The sequence below is a fragment of the Uloborus diversus genome, chromosome 1 (genome assembly GCF_026930045.1).
Source record: "Uloborus diversus isolate 005 chromosome 1, Udiv.v.3.1, whole genome shotgun sequence".
In the NCBI taxonomy this organism is placed as follows: domain Eukaryota; kingdom Metazoa; phylum Arthropoda; class Arachnida; order Araneae; family Uloboridae; genus Uloborus; species Uloborus diversus.
In genome coordinates this window covers 137738344-137754873 of record NC_072731.1, presented here as the reverse complement: position 1 = coordinate 137754873, position 16530 = coordinate 137738344, and the positions used below count along the sequence as shown (strand labels likewise).

General features: G+C 32.9%; 1 protein-coding gene across 1 annotated transcript; it reads left to right on the top strand.

The window, feature by feature from the left end:
* The first annotated feature begins 4637 nt into the window (after positions 1 to 4637).
* On the top strand, positions 4638 to 6982 carry LOC129221492 (uncharacterized). The gene has a single exon (XM_054855977.1). The coding sequence runs from the start codon at positions 4830 to 4832 to the stop codon at positions 6324 to 6326; it is 1497 nt and encodes a 498-aa protein (XP_054711952.1). The 5' UTR covers positions 4638 to 4829; the 3' UTR covers positions 6327 to 6982.
* The last annotated feature ends 9548 nt before the right edge of the window (positions 6983 to 16530 follow it).

Sequence of the window (16530 nt, the reverse complement as noted above, 5' to 3'; positions counted from 1 at the left end):
AAGATAGAAATATGTTCTAACCGAAAACTTCTTCCCGTTTGAATCCGCTACATTTAAGTCGAAGCAAAATAAACCAAAAAGCGATAATTTATTCCAATAAAAACAACTGATTTCATCATGGGGTCGTTTCCAAAATTTTAGTTTCTCTCGTGTTACATCACAAACGATGAAATGCCATTCAGTGTTGCCATTCACGGAGAAAAACATTTATTTCGCATCTTTACTCATGTGTATTGGCAACGATATGGTTGATATCAAGCGTAGAGCGCAATATTTATTTCGCTTCTTGATTATCATAACGTGGAAACGTGGTAGAAAGATGCGCCAAATTGCATCATTTGTGACGTCATAAAGACCACGCCTTGTTTTCAAAATCGGAAATTTTAAAAAATTAATTAAAAAATAACTGTTGGGAAAATGAAAGTATTTTCTGGGTCCATGCTATTTCTTTTACTCAGTCTATCAATTTCAGTGACTAAAAGTAGTACTTTTGACTGAAGGAAACAACCTCATTGATTTTAGGGTATAATTTTTTCGTATATATGTTACGGGGTAGTCTGCCAAGTAAATGAGGACTTAGCACACTTTCTCATAAGTACATAATATCGTTAACAAGCCCAGATCTATAAAATTTAGGTCCCCCTCCCCCTGCAAAAAATCATTAGGGCCCCAAGTCACCGACTATAGATTGATTCCCCTCTCCTCTCCTCGGAAAAAAAAATAACTTGGGCAAGTTGTTTGTTTTTAGCTGCTTCAATATTTACTACTGGCGTTTCTGAGAAATTGGAAGAGATTTTTAAATTCTGATCTTTGGAAAAATTATTTTATTTGTAAGTTGTGTACAAAAATAACAAGTAAGCAAGTCTCACATATCTTGACACTGCTAGAATTTCAATCAATTTTATTTTCAATCCAAAAAATAAATTAAGATAATATTAAAAATCCAAAATTGTTATCTTCTTAAGATGGTGGCATTTAAAGTGCGTCCGAATTGTCTAGATTCGGGGCTTCGTTCCGTATTTTTTTCAAGCTTGGCATATATGTTTCGAAATTTTGTGGGAAAAATAATGGAGGGTTTAAAATAGATGGGTTTAAATAATTTCTTGACTGTTGCCAGTTTTTTAACTTTCATTTAACGATACCCGATTTAACGATTTCCTCAATTTAAGGATACATTTCCCTGGTCCGGATTTGACTGTATTGAATGTCTATGCTCCTCGATTTAACGATTTCCTTGATTTAATGATAACATTTTCCTGTTCCTTGACAATCGTTAAATCGAGGTTACAATTTGAATTTTCTGTGAATTCATTTTTGCATCTTCAATAAATCTTTATTTTATTTGTTTTAATGTTAAAATCTTATTTAGATTTTTGTTCTGATAAACCGAAATTCTTCGATTTTTTACTCAACAGAATTGGTCTAAATCTATTTTCGAAAGATGCTTTGACCTTTTTTTTTTTTAAGTATTTCGGGGGAATTTTGTGAATGCTTTGATATACAGTTGGCTCTCTGTTTAACGACTTTCAAGGGACCACAAAAAATCGTCCTTAAGTGGAAAGCGTCCTTAAATAGAATGCTTTTAACACTACAGTGAACCATCTGGGACCGTGACACGCCGTCGTTAAATAGAGAAAGTCGTTAAATAGAGCGTCGTTAAACAGAGAGAGCCATTCATAATTTTCTTCTATTTACCTTTTTACCCCCCCCCCCCCCGAACCGTGGAATCGGCAGGTATGTAGATCCGGCCCTGATCGTTAAAAATTGTTGCGTTTGGTAGAATTAAACTTGTCCAAAACAGGGAGACTAACATATTCTGGTCTTCCAATAAATAAATAAATAAATAAATAAATAAATAAATAAATAAGAGTAGTATTCTTCGTGAAAAATTGAATTTACAAATAATATTTCAGGCACTTATTTGCGTGTTTTTAATTTATTATTCTTTATCTTTTTCGCTAACAATAAAGCTCAAAGTTTGTCTGGATCTCTGTCCGGATCTTTGTCGAGACTCTGACGCGCATAGCGCCTAAACCGTTCGGCCGATTTTCATGAAATTTGGTACAAAATTAGTTCGCAGCATGAGGGTGTACATCTCGAAGCGATTTTTCAAAAATTCGATTTGTTCTTTTTCTATCTCAATTTTAAAAACATTTTACCGAGCAAATTACCATAACGTGAACGAGCAAATTACCATAAAGTGGACGCAAGAATTACCTTAACAAGGGCGAGCAAATTAACATAGCAAATTGGAGAAAAATTCATCATCCATTTTTTGTAAATACACAGGTGAACCAAATGACCTTTTAATTTTTACTACGGGCAAAACCGTGCGGGCACCACTAGTTACAAATAATTTAAAACTCAACTTAGATAAAATTGACAGTTAGTGAGTAATAGTGAAGCACTGTAATACATAGAAATTTGACTGTAAAACATGTAAATATATTAACTTCTCTACCAGCTTTCGTATCCTACAAAGAATTTTATGGAAGAATCATTTATGCACCTAATCCAAGCTTCACATACATACTGGCTTTTTTTCCATTTTTTAAACTTGTCCTTTCGAATGTGTGCAAATTACTTATTTTCCAACACTAATTCAAGCCAACGCCTATAACAATGACAGCGGTATTAACGAAAATTATATTTTTTAGTCTGTGAAATTATTCCAACAAAATTGTATTGAAATTAAAAAGATGATTAATAATTTACTTTTGAAAAACTAAACTTAATTTATATATACCTGACTCGTTTAATTAATCCTTGCATGTATTTACTCGAGACCATAATTCCATAATTGAAGGATATTCCTGAAGTAAAAAACTTTTATATTTTAAGGTGTCTACAAGTTACCTTTTTTGTGGAATCGTAAAAAAAAAATAATCAAAAATATTTAACTATCTTCAAATCGAATCAAGTACTTTCGAACATTGCTGGTCTTTGGTAAAAAATCCAAGCTTAATTTTAAATAGATTTAAAAAAAACCTCATAGATATTTGTTGGAAAAATAGTTACAGCATTTTTACAATGAATTAGTATTTTTCAAATTAAATTAGCAGAAGAAACAGTTATGGTCAACTATTGAATACTTTTTCAACTTAAACGAACGTTCTTTCAGGATCAGTTTCAATCTAATTAATTTCTTATTTCAAAAAAAATAAAAATAAATAAATGAATAAATATAAATAAATAAATAAATAAATAAATAAAATAAAAGAGAATTTTTTCACAACCGGTTTGGATTTACTACTTTTTCATTTAAAATATATTCCCAAACTAATCAGCATTTTTTTTTCAGAACCAGTTCGGATCCACTATTTCCTAATTTAAAATATTTCTCTTATTGTATTTTTTTTTTCAATTAAAATGAACATTTTTTCGGTAATAGTTTGGATCTACAACTTTTTTACCTAAAATATTTTTTTTAATCAAATTATCATTTTTTTTTAATAAAACCGATTTGGATTGTTCACTTTCACATTTTATAAATATGTTTTTTTCAAACTAAATAACATTTTTTCAAAACCAGTTTGGATATATTACTTTTTATAGTTCAAATAATTTTCAAATCAAATGAAAGTTTTCCCATCTGCTACTCTCTTGTTTAAAACAATATTGCAAACTAAACGAGAATTTTTTTCAGAACTGATTTTGATCTACTACATAAAAGAAGGATTGCTCCATGGTTTTCGCTTAAGAGTAAGAAATGTTTCCATTTAGCTTTAAAAGTTTCACTGTGCGTTTTAATTATTAATTTAACAGTAATGAACTCTTCTATTTTAATTTCGTAAAATATTTTGTTCGAATAATTTTATTGATTAAAAATAAAGTTTGATTTTTATCCGTTGTCATTGTTATGGGTTTTATTTGAATAAGTGTTCAAAAAGAATTCTTAAGCATAAAACACCATTCGAAAGGACTAGTTAAAAAAATAATAATTGAGTATGCATTCGATGTTTAAGACTTGGCACAGGAAAAATTATGTATTCCTTAAAATTCTCTGAAAAAGTTCCCGCAATTAAGTACAGAAGTTAAGTTTTTATGTGTTTCACACTCAAACGGCTATGTAAAAATGCATTACAACTGTACACTAAATGTTATTTTGATTAAAGATTAGAGTCTTACAATATTTGTAGCAAATATAGATAGATAAACGTAGATTTAAGTAATGATAAACGTATAACGCGCAAAAATATCATTATCAAAATTTAAACTATTACTCTTTCAATTTTTCTCGTCCATGCTCAGCTCTCGGTATTTCCTAGTATTTATCATTTTTTATGGAGTTTCCTATGCCAATAAAAAATATTATTGGGAATGTATGTTCTCTTTAACAGGCTCTTATTGACAGAATTTCGCACGCCTACGACTTGTCAGCTCAGAGCGTGGACGGTGGCAACATTTCATTAGGATTTACCTTCAAAACAAAGCGGTCGCAAACGTGCTTCCCATACAACTGACCACGTGAAGCAAACGTGAAAATGTTACATCACCCCCAAGGATGACATAGAAAAGCCCGAAAGAAAAACTCATCCGCAGACAAGTTTCCATTGTTTCCCGTTCCTCTTGGCGCTCACTTGGCGACAGAAATCAAGCGTCTCTTTGGAGGAGAGGCAACCCTGTGCGATAGGATGTAGAGTAGGAGGCGGGAAAGGGGAAGAATTGTTTTTGTGATAGAAACTTAAAGGATCGCTTATCATTCCATACGCAAACCGATTTTTATCTTTGAGTGCAAGTAGATTGGACAGGCTGGATTCGAACCTTCCTTTTAAGCTGTGGTCAGCGAAGAGCAGACACTATTCGAACCTTCAAAGCAATTGGTAAAGATGGAAGAGAGCAGCATTGCAGATCCATCAACGACTGCCCGGTGGTCGGCTGCTATGCAAAGTGACAAAATAGTTCCTCAGTGGTCACTAAGACAAAGCTGTTTGTGCCGTGTGAAAGACAGTGTCCTAGGATGGAGCAGAGGTAGGAGGAACAGCGTACCTGCACAGTCGAATGAAAATCCCTTCTACGAATATCCGATTGACTTGAGACACGAGCTTCTCATCAACCTGTTGCGCTTGAAACCGACTGGCCGTGAATTGCTGAAAGCTGCGGAGCTCCTGGTGTCTTCCGGAATCCCTTCTTTTGACTTGAGCTGCCTGGACGATTGCAAGTTCAGCGACGTGAGAAATGTCCTGGAAGTCCTGACAAAAACTGGATTCTGCCTGAAAGAGCTTACCATAGCCGGACAGTGGTTGTTCCACGATTTTAGTGACTCTTTAGTGCAGGAGATGCTGCGATCCTGCCCCAACTTGAGATCCTTGAAACTACAGCACACAACTCATGAGGGAAAGGAGTTGGAAATCGCCCTCCGACACTGTCCGAAGTTGCAGCGCCTCGAGATCATGCATCCATCCATTGACGAAAGTGACATCGAAGACCTGGTGGAGATCATCAAAGACGACCCAGCCTTCGAGCATGTGAAACGGACATTAGTAGAAATTCGGCTTCCTTCATCTGTGAATGGTCGTGGTGTGTTAAAATTGCTAAAAGCGCTTCCTAATTTGCAATACATCTCTTGTACTTACCTTGATCAAGTCATCGACGAGCTTGAGGACCTCCAGGATTTGAATGAACTGTCTTACTGGCGTGAGAGAGTATCTACTGTCCGAGGAATACACGTGTCCCTACCCGTTTGCGAGGATACACCTGCACTGATCCTGGAGTGGTTTCCTAATTTGGAAGAAATTTCCCTAGAAGTACAAGAAGAAATGGATCTTAAACCTTTAGCCAATCTAAGCAGGTTGAGATCTTTAGAGCTAAAAAACAGCCCAACCATTCCTCTGTCTTACATGGAAGAAGTGCTTCCTCTTGTTGCTTCGTGCGGCAAGAAACTCCTCAGCTTGAGCTTAGAAAGATTTGACCTGATCGATCTTGCCAAAACTGCTACTTATTGCCCTAATCTTCGTTCCTTCAGTGCCCAGTGGTTTACCATTTTAAGTACGAGTGTTGCGAGAGGAGTGAAGAAGCAATTCTTGAATCTTCGTTTTCTTCGTTTACGTCCTAGAGTAAACCGCAAAGTGTCGCCTGAAGCTTGCGAACTTTTGCTCACGAACAGCCAATGCCTTAAACATTTAGAGTTTTACTGCAGCTACGGTTTGACGGACTCTCTAGTGAACAATTTGCTCAAAACCAATAAGTTCACTCAGCTCCGGACACTACTTCTTAGACATGGTCACGGACTTTCTTCAAATGGCATCCTTCAGATCACTAGAACTGCTCAAAACTTACGTGTGTGGGATGTCGGCATGATATATTCCAAACAAGTCAATGCCTGAAATCGATCAACATACCGGTGTGAAGGATTAAAACCTAGTCACTAAGTGTACATAACTGCCAAAGTGTAAACATAAAGATCGGTGACGAAACATCTTCTGGGTCCAAAAAACATTCAATCTAAGTTTTTTCCCAAATGTTCAAAGAACAATGTTACTTAGGATTTTAAGAAAAAAAAAAAAAAACTGCATTTGTATTCCATAGGTTTCAAACATATACCATGTGCTTCAAAAGGTAAATAATTTGTTACGAATCATTTTTTAATTATTATATTTTGAGATGTATCTACAAACATTTATGCTTTTCAAGAGATAATTTCATGTTAAAAATGTGCCTTCTATTTTTATAATCATTTACAAAAATGCTTCTTAAGCGCTCATCTAGAGCTGAGTTTCTCAACCAGTGCCGACCTCCCGAAGCGGTAAAAAATTTCGCTTACCGGTGAGTTTTTTTCTACTACTATTTATTTTAACTCTATTTTACATTAAAAAAAAAAAGACTTGACTGAAGTGGGTAATTACGAACTGTTAAGCTAATTGTAACAATTTTGTTATGTTTTACTACATACAATAACACTTAAATGTAAATAGGCTATTGTACATAAATGAATTAACCAGTGAATTAAATCACAGTAAATTGCAAATTATGAGAAAAAATTGTAAAATTAAAGTAAAAATATCGAAAAAAATGTTGCTGTTATTCTCTTGAAATTTTTTAATACGTCAGATTAAAAATATCTGGGGACCGGCCAAATTTTTTAGTGGAGAGTGGTTGAGAAATTCTGATCTAGAAACTATTTATTGAATGTATTTATCAGTTATTACTTTAAATATATTAATATTTTGATGCTAATCTTATTATTCTAGTAATTTATACTGTAACTTGAGTATTGTTAATGAGAAACTTTCGTTCTCAAACTGAAGTATTTAAAAAAAAAATCGACCGAAAAAAATATTTAGACTCATATATTTTTTTTTTTTTTACTAATTCATCTTTAAAAAATATGGAGAATTTGGTTTTTGATCATTAACATTGTTTTACTGTTTATTCAAGATTTCCATTTGTTAATTTCTTACTTCCGGTGCTGTTAACATTCTACACAGATGTTTCAAAATGTATTTTGAACTGAATCAATTATACCTGTGATAGCTTTTGAGAAAATATTGTCCTCTTCTGCTTAGAGGCGAATTTTGTGAAAGAAGCCTAATTTCTACGTCGAGAAAAGAGTTTTCTATTAAATAATTTATAAAATTTTTAACCATGTGTCTGTTTTAATATGTGTTTATTTTCTTACATACTTCATTCAGTGTAAGCATTGTGTTGTTTGCATGTTCCGTATGAAACATATGTATCGTAATTAGCAATGCTTCTATTTATTAAAGATCAAGATTGGACAATTTTTTTTGGTCGCCAATGAAGAGTATTAGTAAATTTAATGAGTCGCCACTTTTTTCCCCAGTCGTACTATCTTTTGTAAAACCAATAAGAAACATAACAACGGATTAGTTTTAATTTTCTACTAACTCATAATTGTTTTTAGTTGAAATACAAGTTAATATAACTAATTAATAGCTTTAACGTAAATTATATAATCAAGTGGTAATTATACAAGCAGAATATTGTTTCATTTTAAAGAGAAATGTTTTCTGTTAAAATTGTTGATAGCACAGGTGGAGTTGGAGAAAGATGATACCTTGTGATAAATTATACAAATATTTTTAATCCCCAGATCTGTATTTAGTTGTTACCTGGCGAGTGGCAACACTTAATCTTGATCTTTACTACTTGTTACATTTTTTTTGAAGAAAAGGAAAAAAGCCCCACATTGAAATAATTATTTTTAGAATATTACGAATTGCATATTTGTCTAGATGTGGAACTTACGGAATTCTGCGGCATGAATTCATAAGTTACGATGTGTGTGTGTGAGAGAGAGAGGTAAACAAATTATCCAAGTAACGTTACGTATTCGTATTTTCTCTGCAATACATGGAAAATGGAAGGGAAAAAGTTACCATGGTTGGTTTTCAGATAATGCGTTAGATACATACGGTTTGATTGTAATTTAACTGTTCTTTTTAAAAAATCAAGTCACCTTTTATAAAGATATTTCACAATTATACTTAAATTTAGCATCTGTTCCAATCTTTTCTTTTTGAAATTACTTACAAGTTAGAATGGCGTAGCATAACCACTTGATAAAAATTTTGAATATGACTTATTCATAATTTGAAGAGTTAACTTGAAAAACGCCCTAAATCCAGTTATCTGTGTCATTCATTCATTTTATAACGCATATGTTAATTTTAACTAATTTAATATTTGTAATTAAACACTATATTATCAATTATTATTTTCAAAAACGAACTTCCCTTTGAAATTGCCATTTTATTAGTACGTATTAGACTTGAATTTTCGGCTTTTTGAGGATAGGTAAATTATTGTCCTTCAAGTTATTTCGTCAGACGAACTCAGAATTTTAAATTCATTTTTTTTTTTTCAATCCGAAACGTTCAAATACTGTCACATCACTAAACTAATGCTGATATACAAATTAGTACAGCAGATCCCCGTTTTACGCTGGTTTATTTTACGACGTTATACTGCGATTTTTGATTTGACGCCTTTATTTTATTTTACGAGGATGAGTTTTGATTTTACCTCGGATGCGATATTGCAAAACGATAAAATTTTCCCCTCTTTCAGAATTTGAAACTCTTGAGATTATAGACAACACGTAATAAACTGCATTTTGGCGTGCTAATAAGCGAGCTTGGACCACTTGAGACATTTTTTTTTTTGGAATCGGTTCCATAGATTCGGTTCCATAGACACCTTTCTTGGTGTCAAGTTATGAAACTCACACGCAGGGGCGGACTGGTCCGTCGGCCCATAGGTCCTCTGGCCGGTGAGCTCTCCCACCCATGCGCCCTCAATCAAGAATACTTTTTTTTGTAAATTAATTTTATTTTTTGGTGAAACGTCCTTATTCTTTTCTTTCTTTCTTTTTTTTTTTTTGCTCTCACAAACCTGTGCGACATCAATTTTTTGTTTTCTTTTCTTTGAACTCGTAAACCTTTGTGTGTGTGTGGTTTTATTTATTTTTTATTTTTCTGCACCTTTTTATTTTTTATGCGCCTCCCCTTCCCCCTTTTTTGCACCTTTTCTTTTCGCCCTTTGAAAGTCAAGGTTGGCGCCCTCTTGCGAGACCCAGTTCGCCCCTGCTCACGCAATTCAGAGCTCACTATAAGAAGAGCTTTTAGAAGTAACAAAAAAGGGCGAAACCAACGAGGATACCGACATCAATGACTCACAGCCCCAAGCCTCAAGCCTTTCAAATTGAAACTTTTTAATTATTCCTTGACAATGGGAAATGATATTTCTGATTTGTTAGCGAAGGAATGACGCGAGGGCTTAACGCATTTATGCGTTAATGCCCCACAAAGAACTACTACAAAGAAAAATAATTAAGAACGTACAAGAGAATATCATAACCAACTCGTTTTTATGAACACTAATTCATGTTTTATTTATACACGCTGTGCATATGCATTGGAATAAATACCTACACATTAAACTAGTTATATATATTTATCTCTTTCTAGAATGAAGTTTTTTTTTTTTCCATCTGTGGAACCTAACCCTATTTTAATCCTAATCATAGGTCTCAATTCATGCGGAATTTAACCTAACTCCCGCGTAAAACGAGAGTCTACTGTATTCAAGTTATTAAACCATCGTTTCCCAACAGGTTGTTGTCGTGAACCCCTGGAGGTTCGCGAGAGGTACGAAGGGGGTTCGAGAAAATAATATTGTAATGGCGGAAATTTAACATGTTTGTTTGAGATCATCATTTATTCATTTTTGTCTCCTGCACATTATATACTTTTTGGATACAAATGTTACAACACTTGCTGACATTCTACTTTGTAAATTTAAAGAAGGGTCATTCCATCCGGATTCAACGGATGAGTGCGCTCGACCATTTTTAATTTTTTTGAAACTCATATCCCAAAAAAGATGCATATGAATGATGTTTAAAACCACTTTTATTTTTTCTCTAACCTTAACCCTTGATTTTTTTAGAGGTCATCAAAAGTCATTTTCGCAGTCAAAAATGGGACTTTTAGACCTTTACATTTTGGCCAAAATCTATTTGAATTACATTTATGGCAGTTAATTTTACGCTTTGATGTTAAAGTGCATAAGATGAGTCTTACATGCTGAGTTACGTGGCCATAACTTAATAATTAAAATAATGGCAACAGGTTAAAGTTCAAGGTCAAGTGTAAAATTTTTACTCATTTCAAAGGGTCATAACTCGCTTAGGGGATAAAAACACAAAGTGAAATATGGCAAAAACTAATCACTGGAGTCACACTAATGAGAAAATATAGCTGTAATTGTATGTTTGTTTACCCTTTATAAATTACAGCCCTTCAAAGATCAGAAAATTGAGAAAAATGACATTTTTAGACCCCTGTAAACCAAAAGTGGATGGAATTAAAATTAAAATTTCTTGGCCAATTGAATATTCCATTCAAGTACTATACATGTTATATATATTGTTTTGTGTATTTGGTTTGTAAAAAAGATACAGGTCTTTGAAATTGAGCAATTTTGCTAGTTAATTTACTCACTAAAACAGAAATAAAAAGTGTGAAAACTTTATTGCATTTTCTTAAATGGCCTATATAATATATTATACTGGAAAAACATATTTTAAGTATAAAAAAACTGTTTTAATTTGATAACTTAGAAATATTTGGACATAAATGAGTAGTTCATACTTGATTGCCAGCTTAAGTAATTAATTTATAGACTACCTACACACACAAATTTTCAATACACATTAACGTATCTAAATTGCCTTAAACATATGCAAAAACATTATATATACAAAATTTAAAGTTTAAAAAGCGCGTTTTTTATTTCTTGTTTGAGTGTAGTTTTGAAAGAAATGAACTCACCTAGTAGTCCTATAGTTGTAATGGTGACTCAAGTATATGGCGTTTTGAAATGCTTTACCATGGCACATTCATAATTTGATACTTTGAAAATGTACTAGGAGCATGACAATGACAGGAGTTCTAATTTTAGTGATCAACACAAGCTGTGTAATAACTTTTTTGACAATAATGGGCATTTTCTTTTGATAATTTTTTTAGTAACGCACTAAATACGGATACGAATCTCATTTTTTTTTTAAAAAACCCAATTCAACTATTCAAAAATTTAATTTGTTACGGAAGGTATTCCCGTCAGAATAATAACACTGCTTCTTCAAAAAATGTCATCTACGGCGAAAATATAATCAAGACTGATTTATTCTTTAAAGAAATCTCCGATAAATTTGAGGGAGAGTTGGAAGGAACGGGTCAACGCTGCATTAATGCTTAAATAGAATGTGAAAAAGTATTTCTTGGTTGCTCGGTAGATGTAGGATACAAGAGCAAGGGTGTAAAGCTGCTACTGGACAGGCTAAGGATTATTTTTCGCATTTTATTTCGGCATAAATGCAACGTTGACCCATTCCACCCAACTTACTCCGACCGACAGAATAACAGAGCCGGGAACAGCTTTACAAAAGTAAATGGATAATTTAGTCTCCCTTTTTTTTGTAGAATTCCTAGAAAAACCAAAATGAAGAATAACATAAACCCCAAATCAATAACAGAAACTGATATTAAACTAAAAGAAAAAAAACATGTCCACCTGACATTGAGATGGAATTCGCGGGTCAGGACACACATTGTTAACCAATATGAACTGACAGCGGATAGAAAATTTTAATCATTGAGCTTTTTCTCCTTATCCGACTATGAAATAGCTACCGATCACGCGTATAAAGACTTTGAATTGCATTTAAAATTCCCTTAACAAGATTATAGCTTTTACTGTATATAACTTGGAAGTTCCAAACAAATATCAAACGCAGAAAACTTAGTTCGTTCAATTTGGGGCCAATATTTTTAACGTACGGGTAATTTTTTACTACCATAATTCTGAAAAACGTTAAGTCGGTTTTTATTAATATTTCCGGTAATTAAAGTTCTGCAAAAACGAGGCCAAGCTAAGAACACTTTCGATCAAGTCACCTTTTGAAAGAAAAAAAGAACTATCAAAATCGGTTCATCTGTTTAGGAGCTACGATGCCACAAACAGACACACAGATACACTTTTAAAACTCATTATCCGTTTCTTTTTGCAACGGGAGAGGGGGGGGGGGTACAAATTGACTTCTGAAATGATACCTTATAATTTAAACAGGGAATAAAACCTAATTTAAACGAAATTTAAAAGTCTTTTATTCAAATATTTAAGAATTTTTAGAATCGAAGCGATCCGTTTAAGATCCGTCAAAAAAGTAGCGGATACGGATGCGGATACAGATCTTTATTTTCCCTCGGATATCCGCGGATACGGATACGGATATCCGGAACATCACTAATAAGAACAATAAAGAAATTTCGTGTGTGTGTGTGTGTGTGTGTGTGTGTGTGGCACAATAATGGCTTTTGTTGTAGTTTTCTTTTTCAGCTGAAGATAATTAGTTTGGGAATAACAAAAAGAGGCCGTCACCTGTTTACGCCACCATGACCATTTCGGTTTTCGTGTGGGGAGCGGTGAATATATAAAAATTTTATTTTTCAGAAGCGACATCAGAGTCGACCATTCTTTCCTGAACCAAATGGGTAATTTGCGTGTTGGTAGAGAAAATTACCAGTTAATGTATATGCTAAATTAAAAAAAACATCTATACCACAGTATAAGAAAAAGAAAACTTTTCAGCACTCAAACAATTACAGTACACAGTATCCTTATCAAGCAACTAGATTTTGCTGGCAGAATAAAGATCATTTAGTTAATCTGAGACATTTTCTCCAAAAGATGTTTTTAAAGATCATTTCTTAATTGATTGATTTGTGTTACAAATAAATGTGCTGCTGTGACATAAAAATACATTTTAAATTCTATTACCCCTTTTTGGCATGGGAAAAACGAATTTCAGAAGATAGGGTAGACCGACCAGAGAGTGAACACCACCCAGTGAATGAACAGCGCGTCATTTTTTAAAAAAAAGTATGCTTCAAAAATTTTTTTCTGAATAAATTCACTACAAAAGCGTTCTTTATTGATATTCTAAGCTATCTGACACCTGGTTGGTTACTTTGGATACATATTATTTTCCTGGAAAAAATTTGAAATTTTTACTGCCGTGAATCGTTCTTTCTCTCTTTCAAAATAATAAGGCTGGTTTCGTGCTAGCAATTATTTTGATGCATATTATTTTTATCGATAAATTTTATTTTTTAACTCTACGAAAGAAAAATTAAGTATACATATTTAGGCTATGGATTTAAATTGTTTCAGTCAATGCAGAATGCGTAGATTTTCAGGTAGAGGGGTGTTCAGTCACTGGGTACGAAAAATTGCGAAAACCCAGTGAATGAACAATGGCAAAATTTATTTTGATTTAAAAAGAAATTTGAAGTTTCTTTGAGATATTTTCATTTTCTCACTTTTTTGTAATGCAGATAGTTTTATATGCTTATTTATTTATGTATTTCATTATATATTTTATAATTTCTTTATTTTTGTCTTTGCAAACAATGCACTTTTTACTGAGTTTTATCTTTTATCTATCTATATCTCTATCTGTATATTAACCTACCTACCTACATCTATCTTTCTATATCTTTATCTATCTTGATAGATAGACAGGCAGATAGAGAGATAGAGAAATAGAAGTACATATACAAAGAGAGAATGGATAGGTAGATATGTATGTATGTTTGTATATAGATAGATAGATAAATAGATAGAGGAAGATATAGAGATAGATATATAAAAAATAAGAGGTAAATAGATATATAGGTAAATAAATATAGATAGAATAGGTAGGTAGATAGATATATCGATAGATTTATTGATAGATAAATAGGTAGTGGTTAATAGATAGATAGGTAAATAGAGAGACTAATGTAGAGATAGATAGCTAGGTAGAGAGACTAATATAGAGATGGATAGTAGATATATAGACGGGTAGATAGACCGATAGATATAGATAGGTAGATATATTGATAAGGAGATAGTTAGATAGGCAGATAGATAGACAGGTAAAAAAAGCAGGTAGATAGATAGATAAATAGATTGATTAGGATAATAGATTGGTAGATATTTAGATGTACAGACAGATAAATAGGTAGATAGTTAGGTAGATAGATAAGTAGATAGATAAACATATAGATACATACATAGACAGATAGATAAGTAGCTAGATAAATAACTAAGTAGATATACAGATAAAAAATAGATAAGTAGATAGATAGATAGATAGATAAGATGTATAAATAGATAGATAGATAAGTGGAAAGACAGATAGATTAGCAGATAGATAGATCGATAGATAAGTAGATAGATCGATAGATAAGTAGATAGATAGATAGATAAGTACATAGATAGATACATAGTTAGATAGATAGATGGATAAATATGTAGATAGATACAGATAAGTAGATAGATATAGATAGTTATATAAGTAGATAGATAGATATAGATAGTTATATAGATAGATAGATAGATCTCAAAGAAACTTAGTTTCTTTTTGAATCAAAATTTATCATGTTCATTCACTGGACCAATTTGTGTTCATTTACTGGTTCGAGGTGTTCATTCACTTGGTCGTTGTGCCATGTTTTCTTTAAACACCTAAAAAAAGTCGGAAGCGGTACCATTTAAGTTCCCGCGATTTTTTAGAGATATTTACATAGATCAATTAAAATGTTTTAACTATTACGATCTGTATAGTAAAGAATTTAAAATTACTAGGATTTTTAAAAAATGAAATTGTGCTTAACTGTTCATTCATTGGTCGGTCTACCCTAAATGCAGATGGAAATTAAATGCTGAACCTAATGTAAGCCTGAAGTTGTCAGACAAGACATTTGAGTCAAACTTCGAAATTTTTTGTTTCACAACCATTCCATTACGAATTTTTTCAAAGTGGGTTGAAACTCAAAGAACTATCATTGGGTTTGTTCCTTTGTTTGTTTTCTAATAATTTTTTCACTATCATTTTAACTTGTAGCATGTTTGTACTTTTACATTTTGCAATTATTAATTTTGTGTCTCAAATAAACATACAAAAAAAAAAAAAAAAAAACCTCTCAAATTTTACTCTGTACGTGAGGGGGAGGGAGGGGGAACTTGTCACTTAGTACTTAATGCACAAGGAGTAAGCTAAATTCGTACAGTTTGTGAAAGGGGTTCGCAAGGCAAAAAAGGTTGGGAACCGCTGTATTAAACTGATTAACGCTTAAATATCTAAAATGTCCCTGCCAATACGTTGGGCGGTTTACATCATGCCTGCAAATCTGAACAGTCTGGCACGTTAACTCCAATGTTACGAACTGAAAACCAAGTTCGAATCAATCACTTTCCAGTTTCCTGTGTGCAGGTAAATACTTTCAATGCAACAAATTTGGAGCCAAATATGTATTCAGAAAAGGTTCTCCACTTTAAGCCTTAAGCCTTCAAAGAGCATAATAATTAATTATAAAATCCTGCCCTAAGCATCCAGCCCCTGGCATTAATTTGAATTTTTACATCTTGAATTTAAATTATATTTTTCGCAAACACAAATTGCAATAGGACCAAACTCGTTTGGTTTCTTGTTTCAACAAATGGCTCCTACTGCAATCATAATAGAGAAAAACATAATTTAAATTTGAGAGATCAAAATTCAAATTGATGCCAGGGTCTCGATGCTAGATGTATTATGCTAGGTGCTGGTTTTGACTGAAGAGGAGTGTGTAAAGTCGAAAGGGTCGGGGTTAAATAAAGTCGATTCCGGAGGACATGGACACCATCACCCAGAGGACGGTGGACCTCAGAAGTAACGCTAGTTTTGAATGCAGGTTTTCAGGGCCTGATTTAAAACACAGGTTTTTTAACGCACAGGTCAACTAGGCCTGGGGTCCCATCTTCCTAAGGGGCCCCAAATTACTTAAAAAATTATGCATAGCATTCAGCTATATAAAAAATACAAGTATTTTTAAAATAATGATTTGTTAATTGGGGGGAAAAAACCCGTCCTTAAAGGAGAACTTTTATTTTGCCAGTAGAGAATTTACCATATCACAGTTATGAGGACCTCGAAAGGGATTCATAAATGCACATGATAAATGATTTACATAGTTCTGT